This window comes from Podarcis cretensis, assembly GCF_951804945.1.
Source record: "Podarcis cretensis genome assembly, chromosome: 17".
In the NCBI taxonomy this organism is placed as follows: Eukaryota; Metazoa; Chordata; class Lepidosauria; order Squamata; family Lacertidae; genus Podarcis; species Podarcis cretensis.
This window is the reverse complement of record NC_137187.1, coordinates 28996026-29014972: the sequence shown is the minus strand read 5'-3', so window position 1 is coordinate 29014972 and position 18947 is coordinate 28996026. Positions and strand designations below refer to the sequence as shown.

Sequence of the window (18947 nt, the reverse complement as noted above, 5' to 3'; positions counted from 1 at the left end):
AGAGACTTCAGAGAAGTGTGACTAGCCCAGCAGCTGCATGTGGAGGAGCGGAGACGTGAACCCGGTTCACCAGATTACGAGTCCACTGCTCTTAACCACTACACCACACTGGCTCTCACTAGAGCTTCACATTTTTGCTTTTACAAAAGCAAAAAGCCCAGCCTCTTTGATTTCCCCATGTGCTCAGAGCAGCTAACCACATACTGTATCTTGTGAATACACAATCCCCAACATCTCCACATAGGGCTGGAAGAGATTCCTTCTTTAAAACCCTGGAGAGGTGCTACCAGTCATTGTAGACCATATTGAGCCAATAGGCTTATAAGACTATAGAAGATAGCTCATGATGATCTCCAGGTGCTGGCCTGCTTTTTCACTGTACTTTTTAAAAAAGTATTTTATTTGGTGGTTCCAGTTAGATCATTTTAGCATTTGGACTTAGACTCACAGGGCAGGGTCCTTTTTAGGTGGCAATATGTAAAACACCAAAGGGACATAGGTGGTGCTGTGGGTTAAACCACAGAGCCTAGGACTTGCCGATCAGAAGGTCGGTGGTTCGAATCCCCGTGACAGGGTGAGCTCCCATTGCTCGGTCCCTGCTCCTGCCCACCTAGCAGTTCAAAAGCACGTCAAAGTGCAAGTAGATAAATAGGTACCACTCCGGCGGGAAGGTAAACGGCATTTCCGTGTGCTGCTCTGGTTCGCCAGAAGCGGCTTAGTCATGCTGGCCACATGACCTGGAAGCTGTACGCCGGCTCCCTCGGCCAGTAAAGCGAGATGAGCGCCGCAACCCCAGAGTCGGTCACAACTGGACCTAATGGTCAGGGGTCCCATTACCCTTTACCTTTATTATGTAACACACCACTTACTTCGAAACGAGGTGACCTTCTGCTCTTTCTGCTGAGAGGTGCCCCAGAATCTGACCCAAAGTCACAGCTTTCAACATGTTTGGGTTGGTTCTTTCCATCTTTATCCCTGTTGGTGGGGAAAGATCAGAGCATGAAGAAATAATCCATGAACAACACAAATTAATAACCCTGGAAGGATGCTCCAGAATTCTTAACAGCTTTTGAAATAGGCCTTTTCTCCCTAATGAAAGCGCATACATAGTAATTCATTGTCTCCCCAGCTTCCAGCAATCCTTCCTTCAAACCCAACTTTTATGTGAGACCTTTGGCTATTATACATCCACCCTCATACCAGCTGTGATGAAGGCTGAAGCACACAGAACTCTTTGAGCCAGAAACGATGCAGAACCTTTCACTAAAGAAGGGTTTGCTCACAGTTATCCCGTGATACCCTGGTCTCTTCTGTTCCCCTATATTTCCCCCTTGGTCTATTTCAAATTGAAACAGCTTCCAGGGGTGGGGACTGTCTTTCCTCCCCCCCAATAATCTGCAAACCACTCCTTATTTTAATTGTGCTATAATAAACCACATGATCTTAGCACTTTTCAAACTGACTAGCCCTTATGCAGTCTGAGAAATAAAGCCATGCAGTTACCAGAGTCAGGATTTTCTCCCAATGAACAACAGGGCTTGTTCATCCTGGAGCAAAATGTAGATTTGCACCTTTCTGTCTCCCCATTAATGCAGGAGCCTCCACGTGACACCCCCAATCTCATTGTTGTCTTTGACCCTTCCCTCTTTAAATGTGGGGTTTCTTTCATTGGAAAGTATGAAATCGCTGGGATCAACAAACTCTAAATTGAGAGCAGTACATGTGAAAAGGATCTAGGAGTCTTGGTTGACCACAAACTTGACATGAGCCAACAGTGTGACGCGGCAGCTAAAAAAGCCAATGCAATTCTTGGCTGCATCAATAGGAGTATAGCATCAAGATCAAGGGAAGTAATAGTGCCACTGTATTCTGCTCTGGTCAGACCTCACCTGGAGTACTGTGTCCAGTTCTGGGCACCACAGTTCAAGGAGGACACTGACAAACTGGAACGTGTCCAGAGGAGGGCAACCAAAATGGTCAAAGGCCTGGAAACGATGCCTTATGAGGAACGGCTAAAGGAGCTGGGCATGTTTAGCCTGGAGAAGAGGAGGTTAAGAGATGATATGATAGCCATGTTCAAATATATAAAAGGATGTCACATAGAGGAGGGAGAAAGGTTGTTTTCTGCTGCTCCAGAGAAGCGGACACTGAGCAATGGTTCCAAACTACAAGAAAGAAGATTCCACCTAAACATTAGGAAGAACTTCCTGACAGTAAGAGCTGTTCAACAGTGGAATTTGCTGCCAAGGAGTGTGGTGGAGTCTCCTTCTTTGGAGGTCTTTCAGCAGAGGCTTGACAACCATGTCAGGAGTGCTCTGATGGTGTTTCCTGCTTGGCAGGGGGTTGGACTCGATGGCCCTTGTGGTCTCTTCCAACTCTATGATTCTATGATTCTAAATTTAAAAGAAGGTGGTCAGGTCCAGGGCTGTGAGAATGTTGAGGAAAGGTAGGAGAGGATATATTGAACTATTATCTCTCCTCACTCAGGCTTGTGAGTAAGTAGCAGAGCACATTCCCTTGCACATTGCTGGAATCTAGTTGATGGATTCGTGAGAATCATTTGAGTTAAGAAATCCAATCTGGCTTGCCCAGTCTGGATAGTTCCTGGTAAATTTCCCCTTATGTATCCCTCTTAAAATAATAATACAACAGTCTTCATTAAAGGTAATAGTAAAGTTTACTTACATTCAGTTCATAGTAGTTTCCTGAAGGCAGGCTTTAGCTTATAGTTGCAGTTACATTAATAATAATAATAATAATAATAATAATAATAATAATTTATTATTTATACCCCGCCCATCTGGCTGGGTTTCCCCAGCCACTCTGGGCGGCTTCCAAAAAATTATATTAAAATACTGTAATACATCAAACATTAAAAGCTTCCCTAAACAGGGCTGCCTTCAGATGTCTTCTAAAAGTTTGGTAGTTATTTTCTCTTTGACATCTGGTGGGAGGGCATTCCACAGGGTGGGGGCCACTACCGAGAAGGCCCTCTTCCTGGTTCCCTGTAACTTGGCTTCTCGCAGTGAGGGAACCGCCAGAAGGCCTTCGGCGCTGGACCTCAGTGTCCACGCAGAACGATGGGGGTGGAGACGCTCCTTCAGGTACACTGGACCGAGGCTGTTTAGGGCTTTAAAGGTCAGCACCAACACTTTGAATTGTGCTCGGAAACGTACTGGGAGCCAATGTAGGTCTTTCAAGACCGGTGTTATATGGTCCTGGCCAGTGGCATAGCGTGGGGGGTGCAGGGGTTAGCCCACTCTGGGCTACTTCCAACAAAGATTAAGAATACATTAGAATGTCACAGATTAAAAACTTCCCTGAACAGGGCTGCCTTTAGATGTCTTCTAAAAGTCTGGTAGTTGTTGTTCTCTTTGACATCTGGTGGGAGGGCTTTCCACAGGGAGGGCGCCACTACCGAGAAGGCCCTCTGCCTGGTTCCCTTTATAGAGATACAAAGTGTGGCTTCATCCACATGGATGAGCCATGTGCTGCTGGCTAAGAGCCAGCAGAAGATGGTCCAAAAGGAAAATAGGAAAAGGCTGAAAAGAGGAATATGGCTGCGTGACTGGCCCTGTTTTAGGGTCTGCCAGTGTCACACCCATCTACCTGGTCACACACAGGAAGAGGAGGCTCCAGACCAGGTGTGACAGGAAGTCCTCCTGGCTGGAGCAACATTCCCCTGTGTGTCCTCTCTGGGCAAACAGGAAATGTTGTATTTGATTGCTTCAGTGATGTTACATCCCACAAGGGCAACACTAGGATGAGCAGGGCATCATGTGGACATCCCTACATGAATGGGGAGACAGGAAAATGCAAATGCAAGACCAGGTGCAGACCAAAATACCAAGGGCAACCCACTTACTTGACCTAAAGATGGGTCCTTTTTGCTCCAAGCTAGTAGGGACGTGGGTGGCGCTGTGGTCTAAACCACTGAGCCTCTTGGGCTTGTCGATTGTAAAGTTGGTAGTTCGAATCCGTACAACGGGGTGAGCTCCCATTGCTCTGTCCCAGCTCCTGCCAACCTAGCAGCTCAAAAGAACACCAATGCAAGTAGATAAATAGGTACCACTGGGATGGGAAGGTAAATGGTGTTTCCGTGTGCTCTGGTTTCCGTCATGGTGTTCCGTTGCACCAGAAGTGGTTTAGTCCTGCTGGCCACATGACCCAGAAAGCTGTCCGTGGACAAACACTGGCTCCCTCGGCCTGAAAAGCAAGATGAGTGCCGCAACCCCATAGTTAAATTTGACTGGACTTAACCACCCAGAGGTCCTTTACCTTTTTACCTTTACCTGCTCCAAACTATGGTCAGACAGTGTGTCATGCACACAGGGAGACAACTTGATGTGGGATGTGAAACACATAGCAGTCAAGTACAACATTTCTAGAGTGGACATGCAAGGGGATGCTTGGTCCAGCCAGTAGAAAACTTCCTGTTTCCTCCTGGGCTGGGACAAACTTCCTCTGCATGTGACTAGAGGTGGACTTGATCTTACCTGCCCAGGTACAAAAAAGGGAAAAGCAGGCAGCACACTCTCTCTTCTCCATCTTGCTTTCGACGTGTGAGCAACAGTGACTGCCTATCTGCAGTCACTTGGGACTAACTCCCATATGGGCTACTTCCATGTGTATTTATTTTGTAACCAAAGTCTGCCTTCAGGGATTCATATGTGAACTGAATGTGTGTGAGTAAACTTCTTTTATACTTTTTACACAAGATTGCGTCATGTGTATTCTTTTTAAGAAGGATATAAGGGAATTACAAGGAATCTTATATTGAGAGGCTAAAACTAGCCTGCAACAAGCTAACCGCTGTGCATTTAAAGGGGGAATGTTATAGAACTTGCTAACTGCTTAGAGCTGGAAACATATTTTAAAAATGGCAAAGTTAATGTGACCGTACTGTGCTGGTTTTGAACTCAGAATACGATAGACATTTGAAATGTGTTATTGCTTCACTTTTGTCTCCCATGTGAATGGGTATTTTCCCCAGCCTATACTTATTTCACTTATTATTGCAAGTTATTTAACACAATTGTGTGTCTGCTATCGACTACTATTGTATTTTTACATTGTTTTGTGGTAAATTACTATAGGACTACTATTGTATTGGTAAGATAGGCCCTCCTCTTTGAAACAGGGCCACTTCCATTTAAAATAGAGCCCTTTCCATTGGATTCTCTTTGAGACATCTATAGTTGCTATATCACATTTTGCAGTACTGGGATAAACTTTTTCTTAGAGTATTGAAATTCATACATGTTTTTAACCCTAGATTAAAATCCTTTATATTCATGTTACAGTATTACATCACAATGCCTCACAAACAAAACAGCCAACAAGTTGTTATAGAGAAAGTCATCTCACAGGAAGAATGAGAAGAGAAACTATTGCTTCATTTCCTACCCCAATGTAAGATTCTTAGGACAATGCACCAATTCAGGGAGAGAAGGAGAGTCAAACAGAAACATTTAATATATATATATATATATATGCTACTAGCCATCTCAAAAGTAACAGCTTATTAGCTAGGTTTTGGTTATTTTTATTGTAATGTTATGTTGTGAACCGCCCTGAGATCTATGGATAAAGGGTGATATACACATTAATAATAATAATAACAATAATGCATGTCAGTTAAGATTTAGTAATTTGGTCATATTTGGACCCTGTCATTCTTCCAAGGAGCTCATCCACAGGAGTCTCAATTTTATCTTCACTGCAACAGACTTCTGGGTATCCTTGATTTTCCTGGAGAGTGACAGATAGCAGTTACCAGAGTAAACTATCACACATGGACAAAACAGCAGCAGACAAACTATGGTGGACTTAACGGATTAATATGAAAGCAGGAGGAAACATGGAAGAGGGTGGAGGAAGTTGTGGCAGGCCTTCCTCTGCTTGCATAACGTGGCTGACTGGTTGTACTCCAGCATGCAGGAACCATGTGGCTGCAGCCTTCTGGGAGACTTTTAGAAGACTTCTGAAGGCAGCCCTGTTTACAGAAGTCTTTAATGTTTGATTTTTATTGTATTTTTAATATTTTGTGGCTGGGGATACCCAGGCAGATGGTCGGGGAATGAATGAATGAATGAATGAATGAATGAATGAATGAATAAATAAATAAATAAATAAATAAATAAATAAATAACAACAACAACAACAACAACTCCCCTGCCCCACACGACCTACACAATATATGCAGACAGTCTGGGCATGCAGGCACTAATCCTCACTAAGTCAAATGAAAGAGAGCCTGCTACTCAGAAGGGAAAGAAAAGAGACATGAAAGCAGGTGATCAGAAGGAAAGTTTAGGAATGTAGCAGGTGAGACTTTTTAAGTACTGTTAACTCATTATTATTTTTATTATTAATAATAATTGAATTTATATACCGCCCTATACCCAGGGGTCTCAGGGTGGTTCACAGAACAAAATCAAAATATAAAACCACAAAATATATAATCAAAATAAAAACAACAGCCCAATAACTCCCCTCCAACCCCCCCCCACTAAATCCTACAGAAATTAAATGTATTTATTGCATTTATAGCCCACGTATTTCTGCAATGAGACCAAGGTGGTGTCCTCGTTCTTCCTCTCCTCATTTATACCCCACAACAACCCTGTGAGGTAGGTTAGGCTGAGAAGCAGTGACTGGTCCAAGGGCACTTAGTGACCATATGAATGCTGGTCTCCCAGATCCTACTCTGACACTCTTGATCAGTCCGTCCCACGAGCTCTCCAGTAGTTCCAATGTGCAGAAGCAGATTATTCCATAGATAATGGAGAGACAGGACAACTGACAGTTATTCCTCAAGGAAAATAACCTGGGATGAGCAGCAGAAGATGTTTCAGATCCCTCTCCTTGTAATCATTTAAGTCCTGGGATCTACTGCTGGCAGCTGAAATGGCTCTTCAGCCATTAGACACGGAATGAGTTTCCTCCGTGAGCGAGATCGCACCCTTCCTTCTGTTTCTGTTGCAATTTAACAATGAATACTATTCTACTAGAATTAACAATAATCGCTTCGGGCAAACCGCAGGTCTCATGGGGGTGCGGTTGGGGCACGCAAAATATTTTAGAGCGGCTCTGAAATATTTTCTTTTGTGTGCCCAAGCTGCTGTCGTGGGAATAGAAGACCGACAAAAAGGAGGAGCAGGAAATTCTTCGGTCCTGCCAGTCTTGCTTAATTCTAAAGCAAACCTTTTCTGAAGGCAATCGGACGGACACCGGACTGCACGGCTCTCGGGGCTGTTCTTGAGATTCACCCGAAACCGAAACGGACCTGCCTCGGCGCAGCAGGAAATGCGGTGGCTTTCTTGCTAACCATCTTGCACGAACAGCTTGGGCCTTTTCTTGCGAGCTGCGGGATCTAAAGCGGCGTTTTCGCGTTCTTTACCTCCACACAGAACGGGGAAGGATTTCTTCACGTTGCAGTCGAGACGGCTTGGCGATCCTTCAGCGTCCCCCTTCGGATCTGCGCAAGGAGACAGTGTGGTTTGGGGAGCCGGGGCGAGGTAAGGTCTCCCGAGAAGAAGGCTGAACCTCAGGCGACCAGAGATCTCTCTCGGGCTCCTTGCGAGTTTACCACCAAGTAAAAATCGTTTTATATTTATTTTTAACAGGAAAAAGCTTGGCCAGCTTCCCTTGCTTTTCGTGTCGGCTAGCGGGATGCTGACGTCCCCGGGGCTCTGCCGGCAGAAGCTGACGCCGCCCCGGGACGAAAACACGGCTGGGGAGGCCGGCTTCCAACGGCAAGCTAGACTAGCCCATCTTGGCAAGCGCCCCCGCAGCTCCTGCTCTCCCCACCTACCACCAAAGGAGCCAACTCCTAGGGGCGAAGTCCTGTTGCGCCCCCATAACATATTTGAGGCTCTGCCAAAGTTGATGAGCATTGCCATTCAAATGGCGTGCATGCGCTGCATCTTGTCATCGGTTATGTGGAGCGGGACTTTCCTGCTCTCCACCCCCCGCCACGTTTAATTCAAGTTGGCACCCCCGCCCCCCACCCCAAGAGAAGATCTCACTCTTATCCGACCCGGGGAAGCGAAAGGTGGGGTATTGCGCCGCGTCTGCCGCTCGCCTGACAGCAACAACGTCTCCCTGCCAAGCGCCGCCCTCAACGCGGAAATGCGCGCAGCGGATACGCGCAAGCGAGCTCTCCCGTTCAGGCTGCCCGCTACCCGCAGCCTTGCCCCGATAGGGCCGCTCTCGGCCCGCCTCCCTTCCCTCCCCTTCACCGGTGGAGACCGGTTTGGGCCGAAAAGAAGCCGCCCGCTCCCTCTGCGCCACGCGCGCCTGTTCCCCGGCGGCCCTGCGGGCCGAAAGCGAAGTGACTTCAGCTGCAGCCCCGTTTAAAACAAACAAAATCGCCGAGCGGCATCCTGATTGGCTGCACGGTCGGGTCAGATGGTGGTGCGTGTTTTCCACCTAGCAATTTCTCCTTTGACGTTTCGAATGGAAACAGAAGGGGAGGAGAGACAGTGGCTGGAGGAGGAGGAAAGGGGATGGTGATGGTGATGATGATGATGGGGGGGGGGAACAGTGCAGAGCGATCTCTTTCTAAAGCTCTTTTTCTCCTCCTCCTCCTCCTCCTCCCCTTCACTGAAACATGGTGTGGCCCAAACCAAGAGGAGGAGGACATCTGCAGGGAACGGCCGGGGAGGAACGGAAGGGGAGTAACTTTTTGCGCCTGTGGGGACGCGGGCAACGTGAAACCTTCTTGGCAGAGTGCCAGGGAGCTGAACCTGCTTACATTAGGCTCTGGAGAGAGGAGCTCCCCTCCCCCAGCCACCCTCCCTCTCCGCCTCCCCCCCCCCCTCGCCACACGCTGCTCTTCTCCCCCGGATGCCAGCAGCCAGCCCAACCCCCGGGCGCCAAGGAGAATCCGCGTGCGCTCTCCCTTCCAACGGACCCCTCGCAGCTTCGCCCCCGGAGCGACGGGCCCGATGGGCACCCGCGTCAAATGCACCATCCGCTGCGCCAGGCCCAAGAAGCTGCCGCGTCTCCTCAAGCCCCTTCTGGTGAAGCTCATCCGAGATCTCCTGAGGAACCCGGGCAGGAGAAGGCCGCTCCACCATTCCTTGGTGCTGATCGTGCGGAAGAAGCCTTGCCAGCCCGCCGAGCCTGGAACCTCGGCCCGGAACAGGTAAGGGAATGGCGAAGCCCTTTTAGACGCATGTCTGCCTCTCTCTCTCTCTCTCCATCTCGCTCGCTCTCTCCCTCCCTCTCTCCCTCTCTCTCTCTGTTTGTGTGTTCTATCTGTTCTATAGAACTCCTTTTCCTAGTGAACAAAAGCCAGGAAATTTCTATCGGCCAAGTCTCCCCTTCTTCCCCCAAGTGGTGAGCGCACTGTTAGAACTCCTGGAATCTGTTTGCCCTGGTTAGGTTTAGAACTGCGGACATCTTTAATTCGAAAGTAACTCCATCATGTCCCTGGTCTGGAGTCCTGAAAGGAGCAGATAGCTCATCCGTAATCGATCTGTCTTTTGTTGGAGGCTAATTATACCTTGAAATGCCCCTGAGTATGTATGTATGTATGTATGTATGTATGTATGTGTAGAAAGAGATCTGGAGTATGCTTTTTGTGTGCTTTGTAAATGAGAGATTCCATGTGTTTTATGTATGGGGGGGGGCTCATTTCGGTGAAAGATGAGACTCGCAGGTAAAACAAACGGCAGAAAGACAGATGAACGGCATATATGTTTGTACATTAGAAGCAGAACAAATAATTGGTCGACACATTCAACTGCATAGAAGGCTGCTTAAATGGGGACAAATCATTTTGAGAGAAGAATCTCACAAAAACACTCTTCACCACCAAACATTCATATCGAGAAATCCCCTTAGGGTTGTCTAAGGAGTGAAATGAGATTACAGATAATTTGCATAATATTTCAGTGCAAAATGAAATAGATTGCATTAATAAAAAAATAAAAAATAGGCCTCGAAGATCCGGCCTGCTTCTTTGTTTTCTCTTCCTAGATTAGGTAGGCCTGTGCACATTAAAGCAGCACTGCACGTTCTGAAATTGTCGGTAGTTGTGGACCACAACATTTAGTCTCTTGCGATAACCACAATCGTTTATATTCTAGGGGGCTTTTGTAAACTTAATACTTATTATTTGGCTGTGAGGGCACAAAAGGGCACTGAACTGTGCAAAGCTGAAAGTGTGTATGTTGCAACTGGTGTGTATGGAGAAATCTTCTCCGAAATCCAGTATCTATCTTAATTACATTTTTGAGGTGCTCAGCTAGGAATAGATCTGAAAATGTCAACTTTTGCCACCCCCTTTTCTTACTCTGTTCAGATTTGTTGCTATTAAGTACAATTGCATGTTTGTTTGTTTTCCAAAGAGCTCATTATATTGCATGTTGACTTTCACTTTACAAAACTCCTTATTGTACGAAAAATAAAAACTCAATACTGTCCAATGTGGGGGACACTATATAATATTAGAAATGTTTTTTTTAATGGGGCAATATTTATTCCCAATGACATCTGGGCATTAGCTGCGCGAATTAATTTCCTAGAAGAGAACAAAACGTTATCCTCGCCTGGTGTGTGTGGGCTCCTTCCGAACGTGGCCTCCTTCTGCGAAACAAAGAAACGTGCAATATTTTGAGGTTTATTTCGCTGGAAAGCCGATCTCCGAAATTAATTGCCGAAAGCATGAAATTCTGGGATCAAAATAGAAAGGCAAATTGGGAAATGCAGCGGATGGACAGACTCCTTAGAGTCTAATTGACAAGAGTTTAGCACTAACACAGGATATTTTGAAAGGGAACTGTCACAGTTATTTTACACTGATCTTTTTTTTGGGCATTACTATTGTACAACTATTTCTAAGTTCAAATATGCACCATAGATATTCCTTGCGCAATAGGAAGATTTATAGATAAAGGCAGATGCATTTTACAGTCTCGACCCGCGTTTTTGAAGCTGCACTCCTTTTGGGTAGTTTTTCAAGAACTTTCTTGAATTTCGTAAAGTAATGAATTCTCTATTCCACTTTAAATAAACTCTCTCGTGCTTTCACATTTTTTAAAAAAATAGTTGTAATCATTACGATCGTTTGCAGAGAATCTCTGGGCAGTTTTTATGGGCCCGAGCCTGCCAAAAGTATATCATGTCGAGCAACACCGTGGGGGCGAGGACAAGGCAAAATTAAGCACTTTGGCCCAGTTTGAATATTAAAAAATAAAAGTAAAAATCAACAGGCACCTCCCACGGACTTCACTGTGCTAAAATTGCAAGCTAAAGAGCAAAGCGAAGAGGGAAATGGTTGAGCTAATAACTTGGAATAGCTGCATTGGTTCGTGGTTGCCTGGTTCGCCTTCTGGCAATTGCCGCTTTAGAACAGAAACGCGGGTGGTCTCTCTTCAACCCTCTCCCCTCTGCAAAATATTTTATTATAATGGAGAACCGTTATTTTCTCAACTCTGACTAGAATTAGAGGTCACCAAAGCAGCAAGTTTGCGGCACAATCCTAGGCGCATCTACTCAGAAGTAAGTGGTACTGAATTCATTCTGGTTTTCATGCGCGGATCATGCTACCAGGCGTTTATTGCACCCCACCCCTGCGCACGCTTACTCTGTACCCTATGCATGCAACCCTATGCGTATTTACACGGGAGTAAGCGCTGCTGAATGCCATAGGCCTTCCTTCCGATTAAGCACATAGGAGCGCAGTAAGCTTTTTAGAGTGCTGCGAGATTCTTCGCTGCAGTAGAGGAATTGGGTTTCCCCCTTGGAATCTGCTGGATTCCTGTTACAGCTATGTCTCTTCTCAGAATTCCGACGATGGTAACCTCCTCAGAAAAAAGCTGGAATGCAAACCAGATGCTCTTGCATCCGCTGTAGCTCGGTGCGCTCCGGTCAGATCAGATCTCTGCAGATTTAGGCCATCCTTAACACGCCCCCCCACTAGGATCTTCGGATCCCGCCCAGTTTGCCCGCCTTACAACGCAATCCTGAGCGACGATCCCAGAGTGTTCAGTGAGAATTACTCCCTCGTAAGCCTGGGTTGAGCCTTTGCAGTCCTGAGAAGTAAGGCTGCAATCTTACTCCCACGTAAACAGGGTTAAAACTGCAGCCTTAGCGCTGCTCACCCAGGAGTAAACCCGCTTTGACTTCAATAGGACTTACTTCTGAGTAAACATACTTCTGGGCGCAGGACCGGGCTCCACACGCCTGCGTCCCGCAACAATTGAACCAACAGTATAGCTGCTGTTGATCAGCTGGAGCGGCTGGCCCGACGAGCCCTTCTAAGGGTTCCGATCCAAAGTGCGCGCCCAGAGCATCCCGGCACGGAGCGCAAGCGGCGCGTTTGGAGCAAACGCAGTGTCACCCCATTCACTTCTGTAGAGTGCTCTCTGGTGGGGAGGGGGCTCGAGGGGGTCTCGTTGCAGGTGGGAGAGAGGGCTGCGCGGCTCCCTTTGCCAGCCTCGGGAATCTGTCGGAATTTCGGGGAGCGGGGCCCAGCATTTGGGGTGTAGGGAGGCGAGGAGCAAGGACGCCGGCGGGTCTGCACGCAGAACGAGCCGCAGGTAAAAGCAACACGCCTGCGCGCTTCCTTCTGGTCATTCCTCTCTAAGGCCTGTGAGAGGCGAGGGGCGGCGCGTGGCCTTGCAGGAGATATTCTGCAGGATCGCGCGCACCCAGCGGACTTAGCAGTCCCCGCCTATCCCCAACCAATCATTCTATGACACCTGTATGGGGAGATGGGGGATTGTTTGGGGACGCAGGCAACCGGCCCTGCCCCTGATTTTTAAGAGGGTTGCTCCTGTTAGCAGAGGAATTGAAAACAGGAACTTGGAGATTTCAGAAATGAAGTCGTTCCTGAACGAGGTAGGCGAATGAGCTCCTGATAGAATAAACACCACTATCACATACTCTGTGTGTGTGTGTGTGTGTGTGTGTGTGTGTGTATATACTTAAAAAAGGAAGTTGCGCAATCCTCTCTTGCAAGCAAGATGTCCTCCCTCCTTGCCTTCAGGAGGATCAAAATGGAGCACAGCTCTTCTTTTATCAGAATTGTTTTAATATGAAAAATAAAAGCAAGGTTTTCCAGAGTGGGCCTGGAACAAATCTTGAGACAATAAACTATGAAAAGACAGGAAAGGGTCCTTTCTTAAACGTACAGGGAGTGGATTTTAATTAATTAATTTACTTATTTACTCCTAGAATGCATTAAGCTGGTTGTAGCGGTGTGCCTCAGTTTCCCCGTCTGTCAATGGCGAGAGAGGAAGAGGCCGCGTTTCAACGGCGCCTGCGTGAGCTTAAGGAGATGGTCAGCGAAGCCGCCTTTGCCTCGGACCCTGCAATCCTCTCATACACTGAAAAGCAAAGGCTGCTGATTTTACTGTCAAGCGAAGGTGGCAGAGAACTCTGTTCTAGTGAAATTCTTCCCTCTCTGTCTCCCTTTCTCCAGAGTAGTCTCGATAAGGTGAATCGCGTTAGCTGTTCATAGAAGGAAGATCAGGTGACATCAAATAAGCCCCCGCCTTGCCACCCAATGAGTAGCAAAGAAGAGGAGCGGCCCTCGCCCCTCAAAGGAGCTCCTTCCAACACACACACACACACACAGCGCGCATCGCCAGGTGAAACCCCGGAGATCTGCTGCCAGTCAGTGTTGGGCAATACTGCCCTATGCCAGTCAGTGTTGGGCAATACTGCCCTATATATTGACTAGTGGCCTGACTCTGTATGAGGCAGTTTCTGCGTTCCCAGGTGTCTGTCCTCTTTAATTTAAAGCGCAATCCAGCACGGATGGGTAGGTCAGTGATCACTGTCCCCTGTGCCCTGACTCTTTACACCCTGATCCAAACCGACACGAGCAGGGCGCTGGGCGACCTGGCTGCGAATGAAGGGCATTTTAAACTAGTGCCGTTCACTGCGGAGCGAACGCGGCCTAGATCCGGCTCTCAGAGTCTTTGCGTTCGCTCTGGTCCCAGCAGCCCCGCTGATTTCAATAGGGCCCGTTCCTATGACCGGCGCGCAGACGGCAGATAAACTCTGCCATCGGAGTAGCTTGAGCCGCCAGGATCTCTCTACAGTCGCTTTAAACGCCGTTTTTGTAGGCCCGGGAAGCCTAAACACTTGGCAGGAGTGTTCTTTGGGTGTTCATCCCATTTAATGATAATGATAATGATAATGATAATGATAATGATAATAAATTGATAGCAAGGTAGGGGGAACTCAAAGTCACCGTCTTTCCTCCCTCCCCTGAAGATAATACTTCTCTCTTTACTACAAATTGCATGTTTATCTCAATGGCTCCCTTTAGAGAGTTCAAAGGCTGCCGGGCTGCCAGGGGTTGGGACACGCAAGTGGCAAAGGGTGGATCTTCTTTGGCAATCCCTCGTAGACGAGTAAGATTGTCTTCCATGAACACGCTTTTAACAAAGTGTCTGTAGGTGACTGTGGAGGCCAGTTCTGGATCCACACCTCCTTCTACAGTGGGACATAGGTTTCCAGGCGGGAGTTGATCCCGGTGAGGATTTGCCAAGCATGCCTTCCTCTTAGCACATTTCTCCCTTCCGTCCTGAGTTCGAGTATCTTCAAAGTCCATGACACCTTTGGTAAAGGCTATTCTCCAATATTCTCATAGGGACGTGGGTGGCGCTGTGGGTAAAACCTCAGCACCTAGGACTTGCCGATCGTATGGTCGGCGGTTCGAATCCCTGCGGCGGGGTGCGCTCCCGTCGTTCGGTCCCAGCGCCTGCCAACCTAGCAGTTTGAAAGCACCCCCGGGTGCAAGTAGATAAATAGGGACCGCTTACCAGCGGGAAGGTAAACGGCGTTCCGTGTGCTGTGCTGGCTTGCCAGATGCAGTTTGTCACGCTGGCCACTTGACCCGGAAGTGTCTGCGGACAGCGCTGGCTCCCGGCCTCTAGAGTGAGATGAGCGCACAACCCTAGAGTCTGGCAAGACTGGCCCGTACAGGCAGGGGTACCTTTACCTTTACCTATTCTCCAATTGGAGCGTTGGTAGGCCTATGTTTCCCAATTGTTGGTGTTTATACTACTTTTTTAAAAAAATGCCGTTTGTTGACCACCAGCATTACGCTTTCCATTTTTAAGTTTGGAATGGAGTGGTTGCTTTGGAAGATGATAATCAGGCATCGGAACAACATGACCAGTCCAACGAAGTTGATGTTGAAGAATCATTGCTTCGACACTGGTGATCTTTGCTTCTTCCACTACACTGACATTAGTTCTAAAGGGTGACTATCGCTTCCCTGACCTGTTGTTGTTTAGTCGTTTAGTCATATCCGACTCTTTGTGACCCCATGGACCACGCCAGGCACTCCTGTCGTCCACTGCCTCCCGCAGCTTGGTCAAACTCATGTTGGTCTCTTAGAGAACACTGTCCAACCATCTCGTCCTCTGTCCTCCCCTTCTCCTTCTGCCCTCCATCTATCCCAGCATCAGGGTCATTTCCAGGGAATCTTCTCTTCTTATAAGGTGGCCAAAGTATTAGAGCCTCAGCTTCGGGGTCTGTCCTTCCAGTGAGCCTCCCTGACGTATTTGTGGGTTATTCGCTGTCGGAAGCGGATGCCTCTTATTTTAGAGATGCTAAACAGCTCTTCATATATAATTCTCCTTCCATTTATTGATTGGTTTTGCTTACTACAACTGCTGACGAAAGTGGGAGTGGGAGCCTCCTCGAAATTCTGAAATATGAAGTGCACCTCGTGTTCAGTGTGCCAGCTAGCCATCCAGCCAGCCAGCCCTGCCCTTTTCTAAGGTACGCCATTCCGCCCCCTGATCCAGCCATCCTTTTTGCCTTCCCTCGCCCGCCCTTTAAGAAGCGGGAGGCATTCCGTGGCCAATGAGCGTGCGCTTTCTTCCTCGGCGTAGATTCTGCTTGAGGGTTCCCCCACAGTCAAAATATTATTTGATTGTTTGTAGCTGTACAAACTTTTGGGTCCCCTCAAGCTTGTTGCTTCCTCTGTCGTGTGTCTGGATGGTGCCCTTTTGGCTAGCTGGGAGAATCTGCCTGTTCTTCGTATGCAGGTATGGGCAGAACCTCAGTTAAGTATTTTTATTGATTTACTTGATTTACTTGCACCCCTCGGCTACGCCAAGTATGTTGGGTGATAAAGATAATCATATTCTGCCCACTTCCTCTGGGGAGCTGAAGAGACCTTTCAGGCTTCTCTCATTGGCAGATGAGCCTTTCAGATGCCTTAGGAAATTCCCCTGTAACTGCCACTGCTTGAGGGTCCCGTCTTAGCTTTAACCATAGAAACCAATAAAATATTTGAGGGGGCCGGCCCACCCCCCTTGTTAATGGGCATTCCCATTCAAATAGTTTGCGTGTGCCATGTCATGTGATTGATTATGTGGGGCGCTGCTTACCCGCCCCCAAATATTTTATTGAAGTTGGCACCCCTGGCTATAACTCTGCATTAGTGTGGGGTGTGGGGGTGTGGCTGGGGGGTTACGAGCGAGGGGGGTACTTTTTTCTTCTTCTTACTGTTGAAGCGCCCATCTTAAGAACCAAGGCGAAGCGGTTTGAGTTTCCAGAAAAGGCAATTGAGAGGTGTCATGGGAGAAGTTTTATGAAGTTCAACGTGGCATGGAGAAAGGGAAAAGAGGAAGGTGCTCCCCCCCCTCTCTCCTTGACACCAGAACTCGTGGGCATGCAATGAAGCTGAATTTGGGCGGTTGGGGCGGATAAGGCGCGCGGTCCGACTATAGGGAACTGGCTCCTTCAGGAGACCGTGAGATCGCCACCAACTTGAATGACTTTCGAAGACGATTGGGCAAGTCTAGGGAGGAGAGAGCGATGGGTGGCTAGCTGCCACGATGGCTCGGCTCTGCCTCCATCGTCAGAGGCAGCAATGCTTCAGAAGACCAGTTGTTGGAAACCACAGAAGGGGAGAGGGCTCTGGTGCTCAAAACCTGCTTGAGGGTTTCTCATTGGCTGCTCAATGGCAGGGGTGGGACATTGGTCTGATCTAGCAGGTTATTATGGTGTGTGTGTTTGTAAGCTACAAGTACAGTGGTACCTCGGGTTAAGAACTTAATTCGTTCTGGAGGTCCATTCTTAACCTGAAACTGTTCTTAACCTGAGATACCACTTTAACTAATGGGGGCCTCCCGCTGCCGCAGCGCGATTTCTGTTCTCATCCTGAAGCAAAGTTCTTAACCCAGGGTACTATTTCTAGGTTAGCGGAGTCTGTAACTTAAAGCGTCTGTAACCTGAAGCGTCTGTAACCCGAGGTACCACTGTATCCCTTGGATAACCCTAGCCACAGGTCCAATGAAATGGGCGTAGCCAGGATTTATTTTAAGGGGGCAGGCTTTATTTTGGGGTGTGGGGCAGAACCGAGTTATCTGCGATGCAATCAGTCAGCGAGTTAAGTATTTTTATTTACTTACTTGATTTTGGGGGGGCGGGCAGCTACCCCCTGCACCCCCGGTTATGCCCAAGACCTGTGATCCGCCTGGCAATGGATGTGACCCTCCTCCTCCTCTCCCCTCACTCTCCTCTCCACGTGGAGCCCCTGCAAAGTCCTGGAAGATTCCGCCTTCGAGACTCCAGCAGGAGGGTGGGAGTTGTCCGGACGCCGCAGGAGAGCACGATTTCGAAAGGGATTTTCTACTCTTAATATAGGCCTACTTGGAAAAAAGCTGCAGGATCCTTCTGTCACAACAACACACTACACAGTTCTCTTGCAGACACATCAGTTTGGGACAAGCCAAGTTTGGGAATTACTGATTTAAGAGTATTAACAAAACGCGTGAACGCCACATTAGCCCGAAAGCGAACTCTAGATTCTTTTCCGCAGAAGATCTTTGCTGCTGGCAACGTATTTCTAATGCAACCTATTCAGCAAAGAATGCTAAATTAACGAGGACAAATCAGATTTATTTATTTTTTTGCTGTTGGCTAAGGACTTTGCAAGTTTACTTTGTGTGTGCATTCAGAACCCGCACCAAATAAGTGTGGCAGAATAGACAATTCATTCTACTTCGGGACAGTTTTGAGAAACTGCATGGTTTATAATTCATCACCTCCCTGCTCTTTCCCCCCTCGTCCAATTCCCAGAAATGTTCGCAAAGCAAAAATGTTAATACGTAGGAGCTTCTCATAGGTTAAAAAGTGCGAATTCTTCTATCACGCTTGAAATTTGTGTGTGAATTCACAGAACCAGAGAATTGTAAGGTTGGAAAGGACTCTTAGGGTCATATAACCCAACTACGGTATCTGAAATGCAGACGGCCGTCCAACCTCTGTTTAAAAACAATCCGATGAAGGAGAGCCCACCACCTTCGGAGGAAGTCCGTTCCGCTGTCCAACAGCTCTTACTGTCAAAAGGTTCTTCCAGATGTTTAGGTAGAATTGTTGTTGTTGTTTAGTCGTTTAGTCGTGTCCGACTCTTCGTGACCCCGTGGACCAAAGCACACCAGGCACTCCTGTCTTCCACTGCCTCCCGCAGTTTGGTCAAACTCATGCTGGTAGCTTGAGAACACTGTCCAACCACCTCGTCCCCTGTCGTCCCCTTCTCCTTGTGCCCTCCATCTTTCCCAGCATCAGGGTCTTTTCCAGGGAGTCTTCTCTTCTCATGAGGTGGCCAAAGAGCTTCAAGATCTGTCCTTCCAGTGCGCACTCAGGGCTGATTTCCTTCAGAATGGAGAGGTTTGATCTTCTTGCAGTCCATGGGACTCTCAAGAGTCTCCTCCAGCACCATAATTCAAAAGCATCAATTCTTCAGCGATCAGCCTTCTTTATGGTCCTGCTCTCACTTCCATACATCACTACTGGGAAAACCATAGCTTTAACTATACGGACCTTTGTTGGCAAGGCGATGTCTCTGCTTTTTAAGATGCTGTCTAGGTTTGTCATTGCTTTTCTCCCAAGAAGCAGGCGTCTTTTAATTTCGTGACTGCTGTCACCAAATTAAATTTAGGCAGAATTACCTTTCTTGTAAT

The 18947-nt window shown here is 47.6% G+C and overlaps 1 protein-coding gene and 1 long non-coding RNA gene across 2 annotated transcripts in view; one reads left to right on the top strand and one right to left on the bottom strand.

Annotated features, from left to right (window-relative positions):
- The window catches only part of LOC307206127 (uncharacterized protein), a 40941-nt gene that overhangs the window by 13379 nt on the left and 8615 nt on the right, over positions 1–18947 (top strand). The window contains exon 4 of the mRNA XM_079958918.1: positions 8858–9151. Coding sequence (XP_079815044.1) covers positions 8858–9151 — 294 coding nt within the window. The remainder of the gene's footprint in view (positions 1–8857; positions 9152–18947) is intronic.
- LOC307206580 lies at positions 14–7313 on the bottom strand. The gene is made up of 3 exons (XR_013834376.1): positions 7207–7313; positions 4070–5751; positions 14–967 (listed from the first exon to the last, which is right to left on the bottom strand). It is a non-coding gene; the product is annotated as an uncharacterized lncRNA (long non-coding RNA).